Genomic DNA, 14,268 nt, shown 5'->3' on the forward strand with positions numbered 1-14,268 from the left:
ATGATCTTTGTGGCAGTGTTCACTGTCCGTTGTAGAGTCTTGCGGTCGGCAGCACTGCAGTTCCCATACCAGACAGTGATGCAGGTGGTCAGCACACTCTCAGTGGTGCCCCTGTAGAAAGTGGTGAGGACGGATGGAGGGAGACTTGCTCTTTTCAGCCGGCAGAGAAAGTGGAGGCGCTGTTGTCCCTTCTTGTTGAGTGACGTGCCATTGGTGGTCCAGGTGAGATCCTCTGTAATGTGCACCCCCAGGAATTTAGTGCTGCCGACTCTCTCCACGGTTGAGCCGTCGATGGTCAGTGGGGGGTGGTCAACAGAGTTTCTCCTGAAGTCCATCACAACCTCTTTTATCTTACTCACATTGAGGGACAGGTTGTTAGCACCACACCATTCAACCAGCTGTGCCATTTCCTTTCTGTAGTGTGTAATAATCTATAGTCTGCCTCGACCCAGCTTCCACTCCACAATATATTTGATCATGCTCATTTCCCAAAATGGCTTAATTATTATAGAGAAGAAGAAAGTCAACAGTTATGTTGTTTGTAGACTATTTGGGATGATCACATCCTGAGCAAATGGTGACCAACTGTAGAATGGGAGCAGGTGTGGGACACTGAGAACTACCTCAGACAAAGGGGTGTCAGAACTTAATTAACATACAGACTACAGCTGTTACAACAGGAGCAACTTCATTTACATGAAGGGTAATAAACGGAAAATGTATAAAAGGTTTGAACTTAGGATGTTCTGGGTTCATTCTGACTCCGTTGAACCCAAGGTACTACATGTGCTTTGCCACTACTATGCTGCAATAAACATCTTCATCAAGATCTTCGACGTCCTCATCACTTTTTCTTACATAGTGCGTTTCGTCGTTGTTTCTGATGAGGCTTACCACAGTTGTGTCATCAGCAAACTTTTTTATGGAAAGTAATGCGTTACGTTACTTTTGCGTTACTTTTTAAATACGAGCAGGGCTTGATTGTTTTTAATACAAGAAGTTCTAATTATAGCAAATGTAAAAGCCCTTTCACACCAAAAAGTGTAATGAATAAACCTCAGGCTGAAGGAAAGGGTTCAACACTCTTCAGCAATAAAAAAAACAAAACAATGAAGCACAATTGTTAGTTTATCTAAAGTCATTTTTGCTTATTAGTATGGTTGAACTGGATCATCAAAGGTCAGCAGCAAAGACATTAGTTAATAAAATGGGATTAGATACATTTGTGTTAACATTTAATTACTGCAGGTTTGTGTCATATTCTGAGTTTGCATTTTACTGTTTTAATGCATGTTGATGAATACTAAATCTGTTTTTTTGCGAATTAATGCACATTCGCATTTAGTCTAGAACTACAGTAACATGTTCACACAGCGCACTGTCAGTCAATAAATGGAAAAAAGTAACTGGCATTCATTTTTTTAAAAGTAACTCAGATATTTTCTTGTAAATTAAAAAGTAATGCGTTACTTTACTAGTTACTTGAAAAAAGCATTGTTATTACGTAACTCACATTACTTGTAATGCATTACCCCCAACACTGGGTGTAACAGGTGTGTTTTATGTTGTAGAATAAAACGTGAAAGTATCTTCAGCCTGTGTGAACCACGGACCTTTAACCAAAATCCCATTAAAAAAACCCATTGACTCTGGGACGATGTAACTGGAAGTGCTAAAATACTAACTCGCTTCCGGGTTTTCGCCTGCAAAGTGACATCATAGTTCCACCACTCTATTCACTTGTTAAGTGGTGACGTAAGAAGCACTGTTTCTGGGTCCAAGCCTCAACTCGCTTCAATTGAGAATACTACCTCAGCAGCCGTTTATGAGCACTGTTTATTAAAATTAAACATTTAAGCTAAGCATTTTCATTTAAGCTAAATTGTTTCAAATCCCGCTATCTGGGTTAAAGGTTAGGATAACAATTTTTTTGGTAATATTATATCACATTGTGAGTGTATACTTACATTCCTAGAAGGTTCCCAGAAAGTTCTCTTAAGGTTCCCAGAACGTTATCCTAACCTCTTTACTCCAATACCGCTGCTGTCAGTAATCATCCAGCACTCTCGTCACGAGTCCTGTAGAGTATAAGCGGTATGGAAGACGGACAGATATGGACCTCAATAATCAGTACTACAAACGTCTCGTTTAAAACTATTGTTTAATCATTAGAGATAATCAAGGGCTTTTCACACAGCACTTAACCCCAGGTCATCGTCGTTCTAAACACTGCTTTTAACCTGGAGCTCTGGACTCTGGAGCAGGGTTAGCACCACATTTGTGGTGTTAACCTCGCATTGTGGTGCTAAGTTTGTTCAGTGTGAAATGGAGCGGTGTTTGCTTGTTGCTGCTGGACGCTTGGCAATAGACAGCCAATCAGAATTTGAGCAGCAAGGCTCATGTCAAGTCAGTAACAGGAAACGTGCGTTGTGTAAACTGCAGCCGGTGAGAAGAAATATCAAAAGACGGACAGCTTGTGAACTGGAGTGAATAGGAGACAGTATTATTCTTACGCTACTGTACAAGTAAACAATAACGTATCTCCACACTTAAAAGAAATTCAAAGAAATATTCTCACACTTTGCTCCTTGTTTTCTTTCTTTTGTATTTTTGTCTTTGTTTTCTTACCTTTGTGCGTCATGACATGTCGCGCCTAAAAACGTGTTTAAAACGCTAAGCGCACCGCTTTCTCCTTCTTTCCAAAGCGCTCCATGTAGTTAAGGCTGCAGCCCGGAGACCTGCAAGTGGGAGGAGCTTATGCCGCAAGTAGGCTGGATTTCATCGTAGTTTAAAATGATATAAATATAACGCATTTTCATAGTAGTTTAAACTGAAATTCTTAGTTTTGTCATTATTGTTTGTATCCAATACCATTCACTGTCAACATTGAAATCATGCCTTTACACCTTTTGCCATGCTTCATGATGGTGCCATTTTAAATCCTTTAACTGTAGAAATTTAAGCATATTTCTGGATATTACATTTTACTTCTACAATTCTTCTACAGTAGCCTACCAAGGAACATATTAAAGTGAGATGCAATTGCACTTAGGAGGTAAATGTGTGATACATAAAGAAAATGTTGAGTACTGTTAAGAAAATGTAGTTACCATTTGCCTGTACTGCATATTTTTTATTTTGCTTTTTTTTTTTAAATCAAATTACAGCAAATGACAGACTAATATTCTTCAGAAGATGTTACACAAATCAATGTATTATTTTGAAATCTCAGAGTGGGTAAATTATTTTATTTCTGATGAATCAAATTATGTACAATCATTCATTCAGCACAGTAGACTTGCATGCAGTGGACACTGCAAAACCCCCGATGCATTGCTTCCGAGTAAATTCCATGGAGCTCGCCTCGCTTGCCCTTCCCAACATAACCTGGTGGGTACACAAGAAGCACAATGAGCACTAGGGTTAACCCAAATTGAAAACATTCTCCCCATGCCATCCAATATGCATGACATTATTCTCTTGTTGAACATGTACAAACATTTCAAGAATAATTTCTCAGCTCTGTAGGTCTATGCTATGCAAGTAAATGGTGTCCAGAAATGTTAAGGGACGACATTAGGCCAAGTAAATTAGACTTTATTACTATTTTTAAATTAAGTATTCCTTTTAAAAACCACTAGACAAAACGCTAGTTTATTCACCACTAATTTACACAAAACTGATTATTGATTATTATTAGTATTAAATAAATTAAAAAAAAAGTTATTTAAACCATGTTTTAATTATATTACATTGTGGATTAGGAGGTTAGGAGATGTGTTCTAATACTTTTGAAAATGTACCTTATTCTTTAGAAAATTACACTGTAAAAAGTGAACAGTTGGATCAACAACAACAAAAAAATACTTCAATTGGTAACACCTAAAAAAATGTTTTTTTCAACTTAATTTATTACCTTTCTTTGTAATAAATTAATTTGAAAAAAAAATAATAATAATAATGTCAGTTTGTCTGTTGGGGAACCATCAAAATAAAGTGTTATAATATATTTAGCAGACATACTACTAATATTCCAATGACTGCTAGTAGACATGTAGTTACTTAACCTCAGCTGTCTAAAGGGTACCATCAAAATAATCAAACTGATATTAAAATAAAAATAGTTCAAAGCAATCTGATCTGATCTTATGGCTGTTTGAGAGAAAAAAGTATTACTATTATTATTACTATACTTATAAGTGGTCATTGATGGCTTTAAGTAAAGTAGCATAAGAAAGGTGACAAGATATGGGTTGAGATATGAGATTTATAATACATTATAACTATGAGAAATATAATCCATTGTAACTTAAGTGGATGCAACATGTTCACTGTGTGTTATAAATCATCATACTCTTAAAAGCTATAACCACTAATAAGTAAATATTATAATACATTAAAACTGTTCTTATGAATATTCATAAGATGATATAACATATTATAAGTTTTTTTTTTTTTTTTTTATAATGCATTATGCATTCATTATAATGCCTTAAAAATACCCTTATAATGTATTAAAAATATGGGCTTCATAGAAAGTGTTACAAAATTACAATGCCATGCAATTACATTACCTGCTTATGGTCTTCGATATCCATAACCTGGAGTGCAAATTAGTTGTTTGTAGAAAAAAAAAGATATTGTCAGGCACATTACAGATTGTAAACTGTGTGTGGTACTAAGAAAACGTTGCACAAAAGCCACCAAGAAAATGCACTTTTCACAGCTTGTAATACTTTTTATAAAACAAAACAAAGAAAAAATTGTAAAATTCGCCCACTACCGCCACCAGGAGTGTGAACCGATACTACAACCCACATGACATTAAACAAACCAATCAAAATCTTCTGTTGGTTTGTACAGCCCACTTGCAGCTTAAGTCCCACCCACTTGCGGCTGTCCCACCCATTTGCAGCTGACTCCGACCTCCGTTTATACCCATCTCGAAGTTTCAGCAAAGGATAAATGGATTTCCAGCACTAAATCACTTGCAGTAGCTCTGCTACTAAATTATTTAAAAATGGCTATCCCTGCCTGTACAGCTGATCAGCTGTTCCTCAGTCTTCACTGATCTAAAGACATAAGCGGCAACGCTTTTAATGACTGGCAAGGCGCGGGAAAAGCCGTGTAAACAGGTTGTCTGCAGTTCGTCCAATCAGTGACAGTGACACCGCAAATATGCAAATAAGAACGTTAACCGGGGTTTAGGAATGTACAGTGTGAAACGTCTGTTAATGAATACCCAGGGTTAACTGTTAACCCCAGGCATAGTATGAGCAGTGTGAAACGTGATTACACATAACCCAGGATTCCGCTTGTCCGGGGTTTAGGATGATCCAGGGTTAACTATTTCAAGTGTGAAAAGCCCTTCAGAGCACATTTAACCATCATAAGAAGCATCAAATGAGATTGAATTTTCTGTTAATATGTAATATTTATTTATTATAACTACCATGTACCATGTAAATAACCCACGTTTCTTAAGGTTTGAGAGATGACCCGATGACCTGATGACCTGATTGTTTTTACTTAAGCTAGTATAATTTATTTTTTGTGATATTGAAATTGGTAACAATAATAATGAAATTTAAGTGCATCAAAAATTTTGATAGGATAAAAAAAAAAAAAAGAAAGAAAAAACTTTTTAAATCTATATCATTATTGTCATGGGGTACCCTGCAGTAAGTAATAGATAAGTAACCCAAGGCCCAGTGAGGTCTTAATGCAGACCTGATAGCAGGTGATTTGTTGCTGCTCTGTAAAGCCATCAGAGAAACTCTGAAATCAGTCTGAGAGGAGAAACAATTGAGACATTTGATAAGAAATGAAGAACAAATGAGCTGAAGACAGTTACAGGAGAAACCAGAGCTAAACACTCTCAGAATCTCGTGACAAGTTGAAACTCTTACTTTAAGACACATTTCACATGTTATGGGTCAGTTTATTTCTGTTGGAAAGCAACACCATTGATCTACAGGAAGTTAAGGCCTCCCGAGTGTGAAATAATCAGCCCCAAAAAAAGTGCTAGATGGTCACATGCATTAACACTTTAAGGTGTGCAGTTATTTTAGATGAAGGTGGAGTTTCACTTCATTTTACTGCAGAGCAGCTTCACGTCAGCTCAGCTGTCAATTTATTACTGAACCAGTTTTGAAGAGTTTGTCTTCTCATATGATTTCTGGACTGAAAACGGTTTGAAAGATGTTTTGGACTGTTTTGTTCTGTTTGTGGAGTCTGGATGCTGGTGAGTTTGAAATGTGTTTTTATGGCTTCAATTGTTTCTGTTCTGGTGCCATGTAATAAATGACTGGTTAAATTAGTCAGAGAGGATCAAATAGGGTTCCAAGGGTGGGAAAAATCCAAACTCCGCAAGTGACGAAGGTATTTAAATATGCTGTTTATATGAAAAAGTCATGTAATCCTGGAAACAATTGCTATACAGTGCACAGCAACATTTATGAAATCCACTGCAGACACAGAAAAGAACCACAGCAGCTGCTTGCATGTATATCCATAAAGAATAAACAAATAGAAAAAGTTAGAGTCAGTCAAGTTGGAGATGTTAGCATTTCACTGAATTGAACTTCTGCAGTACATGTTGTTTCCACTCATTTGTGCATTTCTCTCTCAAGTCTTTCTATGAGGTCCAACAGTGGTTTTAGTTTGCCCTGATGGAAAAAAAAAAGTGCACTTCCATAATGTACTTAAAGTGATCTATTTTCACAAACTATTTTTGTACTTAATATACTAACAATTATTCTTTAGTACTTCTTAAAATAAACTTAAGATTATCTAAGTGTACTCAACTGTGCTATTTTGGGATATCTCATACACTAGTACACTACAAGTGGTAACTAAACACATTTTTTAAATACAGAGATAGTATGTTCAAAGCACAATTTAGTTCACATTCATGGTGTCCCAAAATATATAGTGATTTATACATCATATAAATAATCATAATTATGTATATGATGTATCAATTAAAACTGTTATCCTCATATACTGTGAGATCAAGTTTGAATTTAGGTTATTAAAGGGTTAGTTCGCCCATTTAAGACATGAAGTTGTATGCAATCCTTACCAGCACTATAGTGCATACACACTGACCCACCCTTTAGTCACCTCCCTGGTCAGAGTTCTGGCCGCTGGAAGTTTTTCAAAATAGTACTCCCGGTTAGTTTCCGGGGCCTCAAAACTGTCAAAACTCAAAAAATTATTTGCGTTTCAAAGCTTGATTAATTTACATCACAAAAAACACGCCTGACAAAATTCATACCTCAGTTTTAATCTGCACTATTTTCTTTCCATTTCTATCAATCCGCGCTGCTGTCAACGTCAACAGTGCGCACGTTCAGATCAGCTGTTCCATAGTGTTTACACAATCGAATGACAACGACATAAAAAGTAGAAAATGAACAATGGTGCGAACTTGTAAATTCCCAGGCTGTGACCACAAGAATGTGCCGGGATCACCGTTCAGATTCCATCGTTCTCCAGTTTCGGATATAGCTACGAGACGGCTTTGGCTGGTTGCCATCGGCTACTCTGCGGGAGCTAAAATATCGAGAATCAAGGATTTCCGTGTGTGCAGTGCTCACTTCAAAAAGAAAAAAAAAGATTTTAAAGAGTTTTGCTGTACCAGTACCACGGGTAAGCTCTATTTACTAACTTTATGATCCAATGTCTAAACTGTACGGTAAACACGGTATCCCTTTGGCGTTGTGCTAAAATTACTTTCATCATCATCTGTTCCGTCTGACATTGTGCTAAAATTGGTTTCGTCATCAGAAGTTTCGTAGTCAGACATGTTGTCAGTGAGTCGCGCTATCAACAGCTGATCTGAACGTGCGCACTGTTGACGTTGACAGCAGCGCGGATTGATAGAAATGGAAAGAAAATAGTGCCGATTAAAACTGAGGTATGAATTTTGTCAGGCGTGTTTTTTGTGATGTAAATTATTCAAGCTTTGAAACGCAAATACTTTTTTCACGTAAAAACGCACAGTTTTGAGGCCCCGGAAACTAACCGGGAGTACTATCTTGAAAAACTTCCAGCGGCCAGAACTCTGACCAGGGAGGTGACTAAAGGGTGGGTCAGTGTGTATGCACTATAGTGCTGGTAAGGATTGCATACAACTTCATGTCTTAAATGGGCGAACTAACCCTTTAATGATTGAATAAATATAATAAAATAATTGTGAAGTTAAAATATCCAACAGCATTAGTTTTAGTGTGACATTAAACATTAAAGTAAAAACTCTGTTCTTCAGGTGTGTTTGGTGTTAAAGTGACGGAGGGAGATTCAGTCACTCTAAACTCTGATCTTACTGAAATGACGGATGATGACGAGATTCAGTGGAGATTTGGACGTGTAAAGATTTTAATAGCTGAAATCAATAAACGGGCCGACAGATTCACTGTACATGATGATGTTCTTGATGGGAGATTCAGAGACAGACTGAAGCTGAACAAACAAACTGGATCTCTGACCATCACAAACATCACAATGAAACATGCTGGACCTTATAAACTACAGATCCTCTATATAAGGATTGATTACATTATCACTGTTTACGGTGAGTTAAATATTGGCTTCAACTGTTTTAGCCACAACAACAATCCTCTCAATGTTTTTTCCTCAAGCTTGAATATATTAATTCATCCTCATTTCTCTTTATTCTCTCACATTTCCAGCTCGTCTGCCTGTTCCTGTCATTGTCAGTAACTCTTCACAATGTTCTTCATCATCATCATCATCATCATATTGTTCATTGTTGTGTTCAGTGGTGAATGTGAGTCATGTGACTCTCTCCTGGTACAAAGGAAACAGTTTATTGTCCAGCATCAGTGTGTCTGATCTCAGCATCAGTCTCTCTCTACCTCTGGAGGTGGAATATCAGGATAAAAACACCTACAGCTGTGTGCTCAACAATCCCATCAGCAACCAGACGAGACATCTGGACATCAGTCAACTCTGTCACACATGTTCAGGTACAGCAGCGCTGATATTAGTTGATGTTGGCGCTGATATTAACGTTTATTGACTGAGCTGATCTCAGTTTGGTGTTTTTATTCTACAGACTCTGTCCACTGTTGTGGTTCTACTGAAGCTCTGATCCGATTGTGCAGTCGTTGACTGTATAAAATGCATCTCCTACTTCTCTGATTATTTGTTCTCTAACTAAAGAAGTAGCGGCTCTTGGCCATAAATTTAGGCTGAGCATATTCGGGGGTGGGGGGTTAGCGCTAGTTTATGATAGTAAACTATTTTCCCTCCAAGCAAATTAAGTCACTTTTAGCAAGTTATGTGATTTAGGATATTCTTAAGATTTTAAAAGGCAAGTAGCAGCAGTGTAACAGGGTGGATTGGAGTTTAAGAGACATAAACTAATGTCATGGTTACACACACATATACAGTATATATATATATATATACTGTATATTTATCGCAATCAGTTGTGTTTGTCAAAAATAAGCAAATGTATATTCCAATATTCAGAATAGCTAATTTAGAAATTTATATGTAAGCTTTATTTGAAGTGAAGTTGAGAAAAAAAAAATGACTGGAGACGTGGGAATTTGATAAGTGCTTCAAAAAGTATTATAATTTGTTTTAGTAACAATCATTATGAATTTTGGTTAATAGAGTACATATATGCATCTATGCACATAACATGAAAGTTGAGTACAACTGTATATAAAATATGCAGTATTATTATTGTACTGTAAGGAATGACCCAGTAGCCATAACTTGTAGAGGCTGGTTTGTAGTTCTAAGGGACATGGTCTGATACACTTGATCGAGGCTGTGATCTGATTGGTTGTCTCTGCTGTGGTGGGTGGGGTTGTGATTTTTGATCACTGATTTTTAATGTATTTTTATATGCGTTGTATGGAGTCAGTTTGAACTGGAAATGAAGAAGGTTGAAACAAAAACAAAACAAAAAAATAATAATTAGTTCCTTGAAATAATATAACAAAATTAAATTAAATAAAAATTAAACATTAAAAACTTTATTTAAGCTTCAGTTGACATGGGAACATTTCTCAATTTAGTTACTTGATGTATTAAAATAATGAAAACTGAAATAAAAATGAATAAAAGCTACACAGGGCCTATAAAAAAATACTAAAAATCACACACACACACACACACACACACACACACACAAAAAAGAAACACACACAACAGAATTACTAACATTTAAACTAAAATGAAAATAGAAAATAAAAAAGTACTTAAAAAATATTAGTAAAAATATATAATAGCATATCAATGATATTGAAATAACGCTGGTTTGAATCTCACAAGATCCCATGACAAGATTTAAATGTTAGTTTAAGACTCACAAAAGTAACATGTTTAACTTCTCAGCTTCACAAGACACTTTTAAAAATAAAACCATCAAACAAGATCTACAGAAAGTTGCAGCTTGGGGCTTAAAGTAACACTTCAGAGTTTAAACTAATCAGCAAATGAACAATCAGCGATGGTCACACACATCAGCACTGCCAAAGATGTGCAGTTATTTTAGGTGAAGGTGGAGTTTCACTAAAAACCCGCTCTCACATCATCAGCTCATCTGTCATTTATATTTTGCACCAGTTTTGAAGAGTCTGTCTTTTCATATTTGTAGACTGAAACCATTAAAGGAAATGTTCTTCAAATTAGTTTTGTTCTGTTTGTGTTTGTGGCGTCTGGTTGGGTTTGAAATGTGTTTTTATGGCTTCAGTTGCTTCTGTTCTGGTACCATGTATTAAATGACTGGTTAAATTAGTCAGATTAGTCAGGTTGAATTAACATCCACTGTTATTCTCATATAGACATGAGTGAACTGTGATTTTTCTGTCAGATCAAGTTTGAATTCAGGCCTAAACTCAAAACAGTTTTTTGTCTTTGTACTGCTCCAGAATAATATTATTATTAATTTCACATTCAAATGATTAAAAGTATTTTAGTGGAGCTTCATCAAACCAACATAAAGTGAATTAATATTTAATCTGTGAAAAACTCTGTTCTTCAGGTGTGTTTGGTGTTGAAGTGACGGAGGGAGAATCAGTCACTCTAAACTCTGGTCTTACTCAAATAATGGATGATAATGTGATTCAGTGGAGGTTTGGAAATGAAAATACTTTAATAGCTGAAATCAATAAACGGGGCGATAGCATGACTGTATATGATGATGTTCTTGATGGGAGATTCAGAGACAGACTGAAGCTGGACAAACAAACTGGATCTCTGACCATCACAAACATCACAACTCAACATGCTGGAGATTATAAACTACAGACTAACAAACTGACTGAGAGTTTCAGTTTCATTGTCTATGGTAAGTGTGCTATTGGTTTCATTTATTTTATTTTTTTATTATTATTATTAAAGCAAATCTAAAGAAGTATCAAATTACTTAGAATTACAAAATAGATTTTGTGAGCATTATATTTACCTCTTTTAAATGGTTTTTAAATGCTCTACTTTTGATCAGTTTTGGTTCCTCTCAATGACTACAATCGAAGTAAACACAAATTGAATTAAGACATGTGGAGTATTCCTATTTTAGTCGCATTATTGAAGTGCAGTAAAGACATGTAAACACTTTAATCAAACTATTACCATCGTGTAGGACTTTTCGCAGCATTTTGCGACAGGATACACGGCAGCAGTCAACTGTGTGACGGCAATTAAAAGAGCTTCAACACCGCCGTCGTCTGTATGCACGTACAAATAATTAACTGCACTTGAAGCTTTCATAAAATTAAAAATGAAATACCCAAAACTGTATATGGCATCATCAAGAAGACAAACTATATGTTTATATGTGAAATTCTGGAGGAGACGTCGGATGGCATCGCGTGGTGATGTAATGACGCATGCCATTAATCAATCTATGTACTCTAACATGTAAAATGGGAACCTGAAAGGATTATTCTAAAAGCAACCCATGTAAACACCTTAATCATAATATTGTCTTATTCAGAATAAAGTAAATAATTAGATTACTGATGTCCATGTAAACATAGTCACTGTTTCTTCCTCGTCTGCTTGAATATCTTCATTCATTTTCAATTAACTTTATTCTCTCATGTTTCCAGCTCGTCTGTCTGTTCCTGTCATCAGCAGTAACTCTTCACAATGTTCTTCATCATCATCATCATCCTCATCACAGCAGAATTGTTCATTGTTGTGTTCAGTGGTGAATGTGGGTCATGTGACTCTCTCCTGGTACAAAGGAAACAGTTTATTGTCCAGCATCAGTGTGTCTGATCTCAGCATCAGTCTCTCTCTACCTCTGGAGGTGGAATATCAGGATAAAAACACCTACAGCTGTGTGCTCAACAATCCCATCAGCAAGCAGACGAGACATCTGGACATCAGCAAACTCTGTCAACCATGTTCAGGTACAGCAGCGCTGATATTAGCTGATGATATTAGTGTTTATTGACTGAGCTGATCTCAGTTTGATGTGTTTATTCCTCAGACTCTGTCCACTGTTGTGGTTCTACTGAAGCTGTGATCCGATTGGTCCTCTCTGCTCTGGTGGGCGTGGCTACTGTCGTTCTTCTGGTTTATGACATCAGATCCAGAAGAACTGAACAAGATCAAGCACATATTCACACATCAGGTACATGATTGAAGATTTAATTTATCCCAAACTGTTTTTGCATATACAGTACTGTATACGTGTGAGATATATAAATTTATGCCTTTATATGTTGATCTTTTTCAGGAAGCATTGCCTAATCTAAAGCAGAATCCTGCACTGCAAAGGTTCTTCAAGTGTGTATTTTGTTCTTCTAGTGTTCTTTGTCACATTAAATACTGATGATTATTTGAGCTTGCACTTTTTCTTTTATTGTCAGACTTTTTGAAAGGTTTTATTGTTTATATTTCCCTCAGATACATAAAACAAATGAATAAAGGGAAACACACATCTCATTTTACTGCTGCTGTCCATTTGTCATCTATATTTGCTTGCCTTTATCAATAAAGTATTTTCTCACTCTGAGGTTCAAGAGTCTCTCCATGTTTTATTACATTTCACGAGTTCACCTGCCCATTCAGCCCTGTCAGATAATGGTAAACAAACTTGGCTCGCTGTCCGCGAAGGAGGCTCGAACCCGAGGCTCGGCTCGAGCTCTGAGTAAGTACCATGATGGTAACGTGTGGAGGAATTAAAAAAGAGGAATTTAGAGGAGGAGAAGGGATGGTGGAGGGATGGCGGAAGAATTGTCGCTGAAACGGACCAATGACTGCTGCTTATACACGGTCGTAGCGGTGATTGACAGGACTGAATGATTAGGCTCCTCCCGAACCTGCGTTTGGGAAATTCATTAAAGGTCTTGATCTGTGACAAACCCTGTTTCTGTTTGTTCTCTGTGTGTTTGATGATACAGAAGAAACATCAGTGACATAAGGAGATTCAGTCACTCTCAACTTTAAGCACTTTAAGATGTGCTGTTATTTTATCTGACAGTAGAGTTTCTTGTGACTTTACACAGACTCTGGACTTTATCAAATAACCATCAAAGGCACAAAATAGACCACAAACATTCAAAGATTAAATGTTACTGTCTATGGTGAGTCACAATTACAGTGTAAGGTGCCACCAGCTTTATAATAATTTACTTTTAGATACATATTTTATTAAATAAATGTTTATTAAACAAACAAACCACTTAGTAATTAAATATCACATACACAGTTATTGATGCTCTTTATTTTTGAGCTATAAAACCACACTCAAAGTGTATCTGTCAATCAATTGTGCATGAAAGTTATGTTCATATGACAGTAGGTCCTGGCATGTTTTCTTTTAAAATTGGATGGCAGAAACACAGAAAAAACTGTCAAAGACAACATGTTTGAAAAAGTACATAAATTAAATATTTCTTTGACTGCAGGTGTGTCATAGCATTTGCTTAAATATACAGTTACAAGTTTAAAATTTGAGTTTAATTAGGCTATATAGATATCGCATGTGCATTGCTTTTTATTTATTTATTTTTGCATTGGAATAATATGTAATTATGTATCAAATATATCTTAAAAGGAATGGGGCCATTGGACGATTTAGCTCAGAAATGGACATCACTGAACTCTGTCATACATGTTCGAGGGCAGTCGAGGGCACATGAGTGCAGTTGTGGCCTAATGGATAGATAGTCGGACTTGTAACCCGAGGTCGTGGGTTCGAGTCTCAGGTCCAGCGGGGATTGTTAGTGGGGGAGTGAATAACCAGTGCTCCACCTCTTCCACCTTCAATAA

The 14,268-nt window shown here is 36.4% G+C and overlaps 1 protein-coding gene across 1 annotated transcript; it reads left to right on the forward strand.

Annotated features, from left to right (window-relative positions):
• The first annotated feature begins 6,115 nt into the window (after window positions 1-6,115).
• On the forward strand, window positions 6,116-12,975 carry LOC131529765 (uncharacterized). Its single transcript, XM_058759645.1, has 7 exons — window positions 6,116-6,244; window positions 8,273-8,578; window positions 8,697-8,993; window positions 11,027-11,332; window positions 12,096-12,401; window positions 12,482-12,625; window positions 12,731-12,975. The coding sequence occupies exons 1-7, from the start codon at window positions 6,202-6,204 to the stop codon at window positions 12,742-12,744; spliced, it is 1,416 nt and encodes a 471-aa protein (XP_058615628.1). The 5' UTR covers window positions 6,116-6,201; the 3' UTR covers window positions 12,745-12,975.
• The last annotated feature ends 1,293 nt before the right edge of the window (window positions 12,976-14,268 follow it).

Source organism: Onychostoma macrolepis, chromosome 22 (genome assembly GCF_012432095.1).
Source record: "Onychostoma macrolepis isolate SWU-2019 chromosome 22, ASM1243209v1, whole genome shotgun sequence".
NCBI lineage: Eukaryota > Metazoa > Chordata > Actinopteri > Cypriniformes > Cyprinidae > Onychostoma > Onychostoma macrolepis.

Excerpts from the sequence above, each read along its gene's own strand:
- LOC131529765 (XM_058759645.1), top strand. The coding sequence starts at position 6,202 with ATGTTTTGGACTGTTTTGTTCTGTTTGTGGAGTCTGGATGCTG. Across the intron at positions 8,579-8,696 it reads TTACATTATCACTGTTTACG|CTCGTCTGCCTGTTCCTGTC; the intron begins GTGAGTTAAATA and ends TCACATTTCCAG. Across the intron at positions 12,402-12,481 it reads ACTCTGTCAACCATGTTCAG|ACTCTGTCCACTGTTGTGGT; the intron begins GTACAGCAGCGC and ends TTTATTCCTCAG.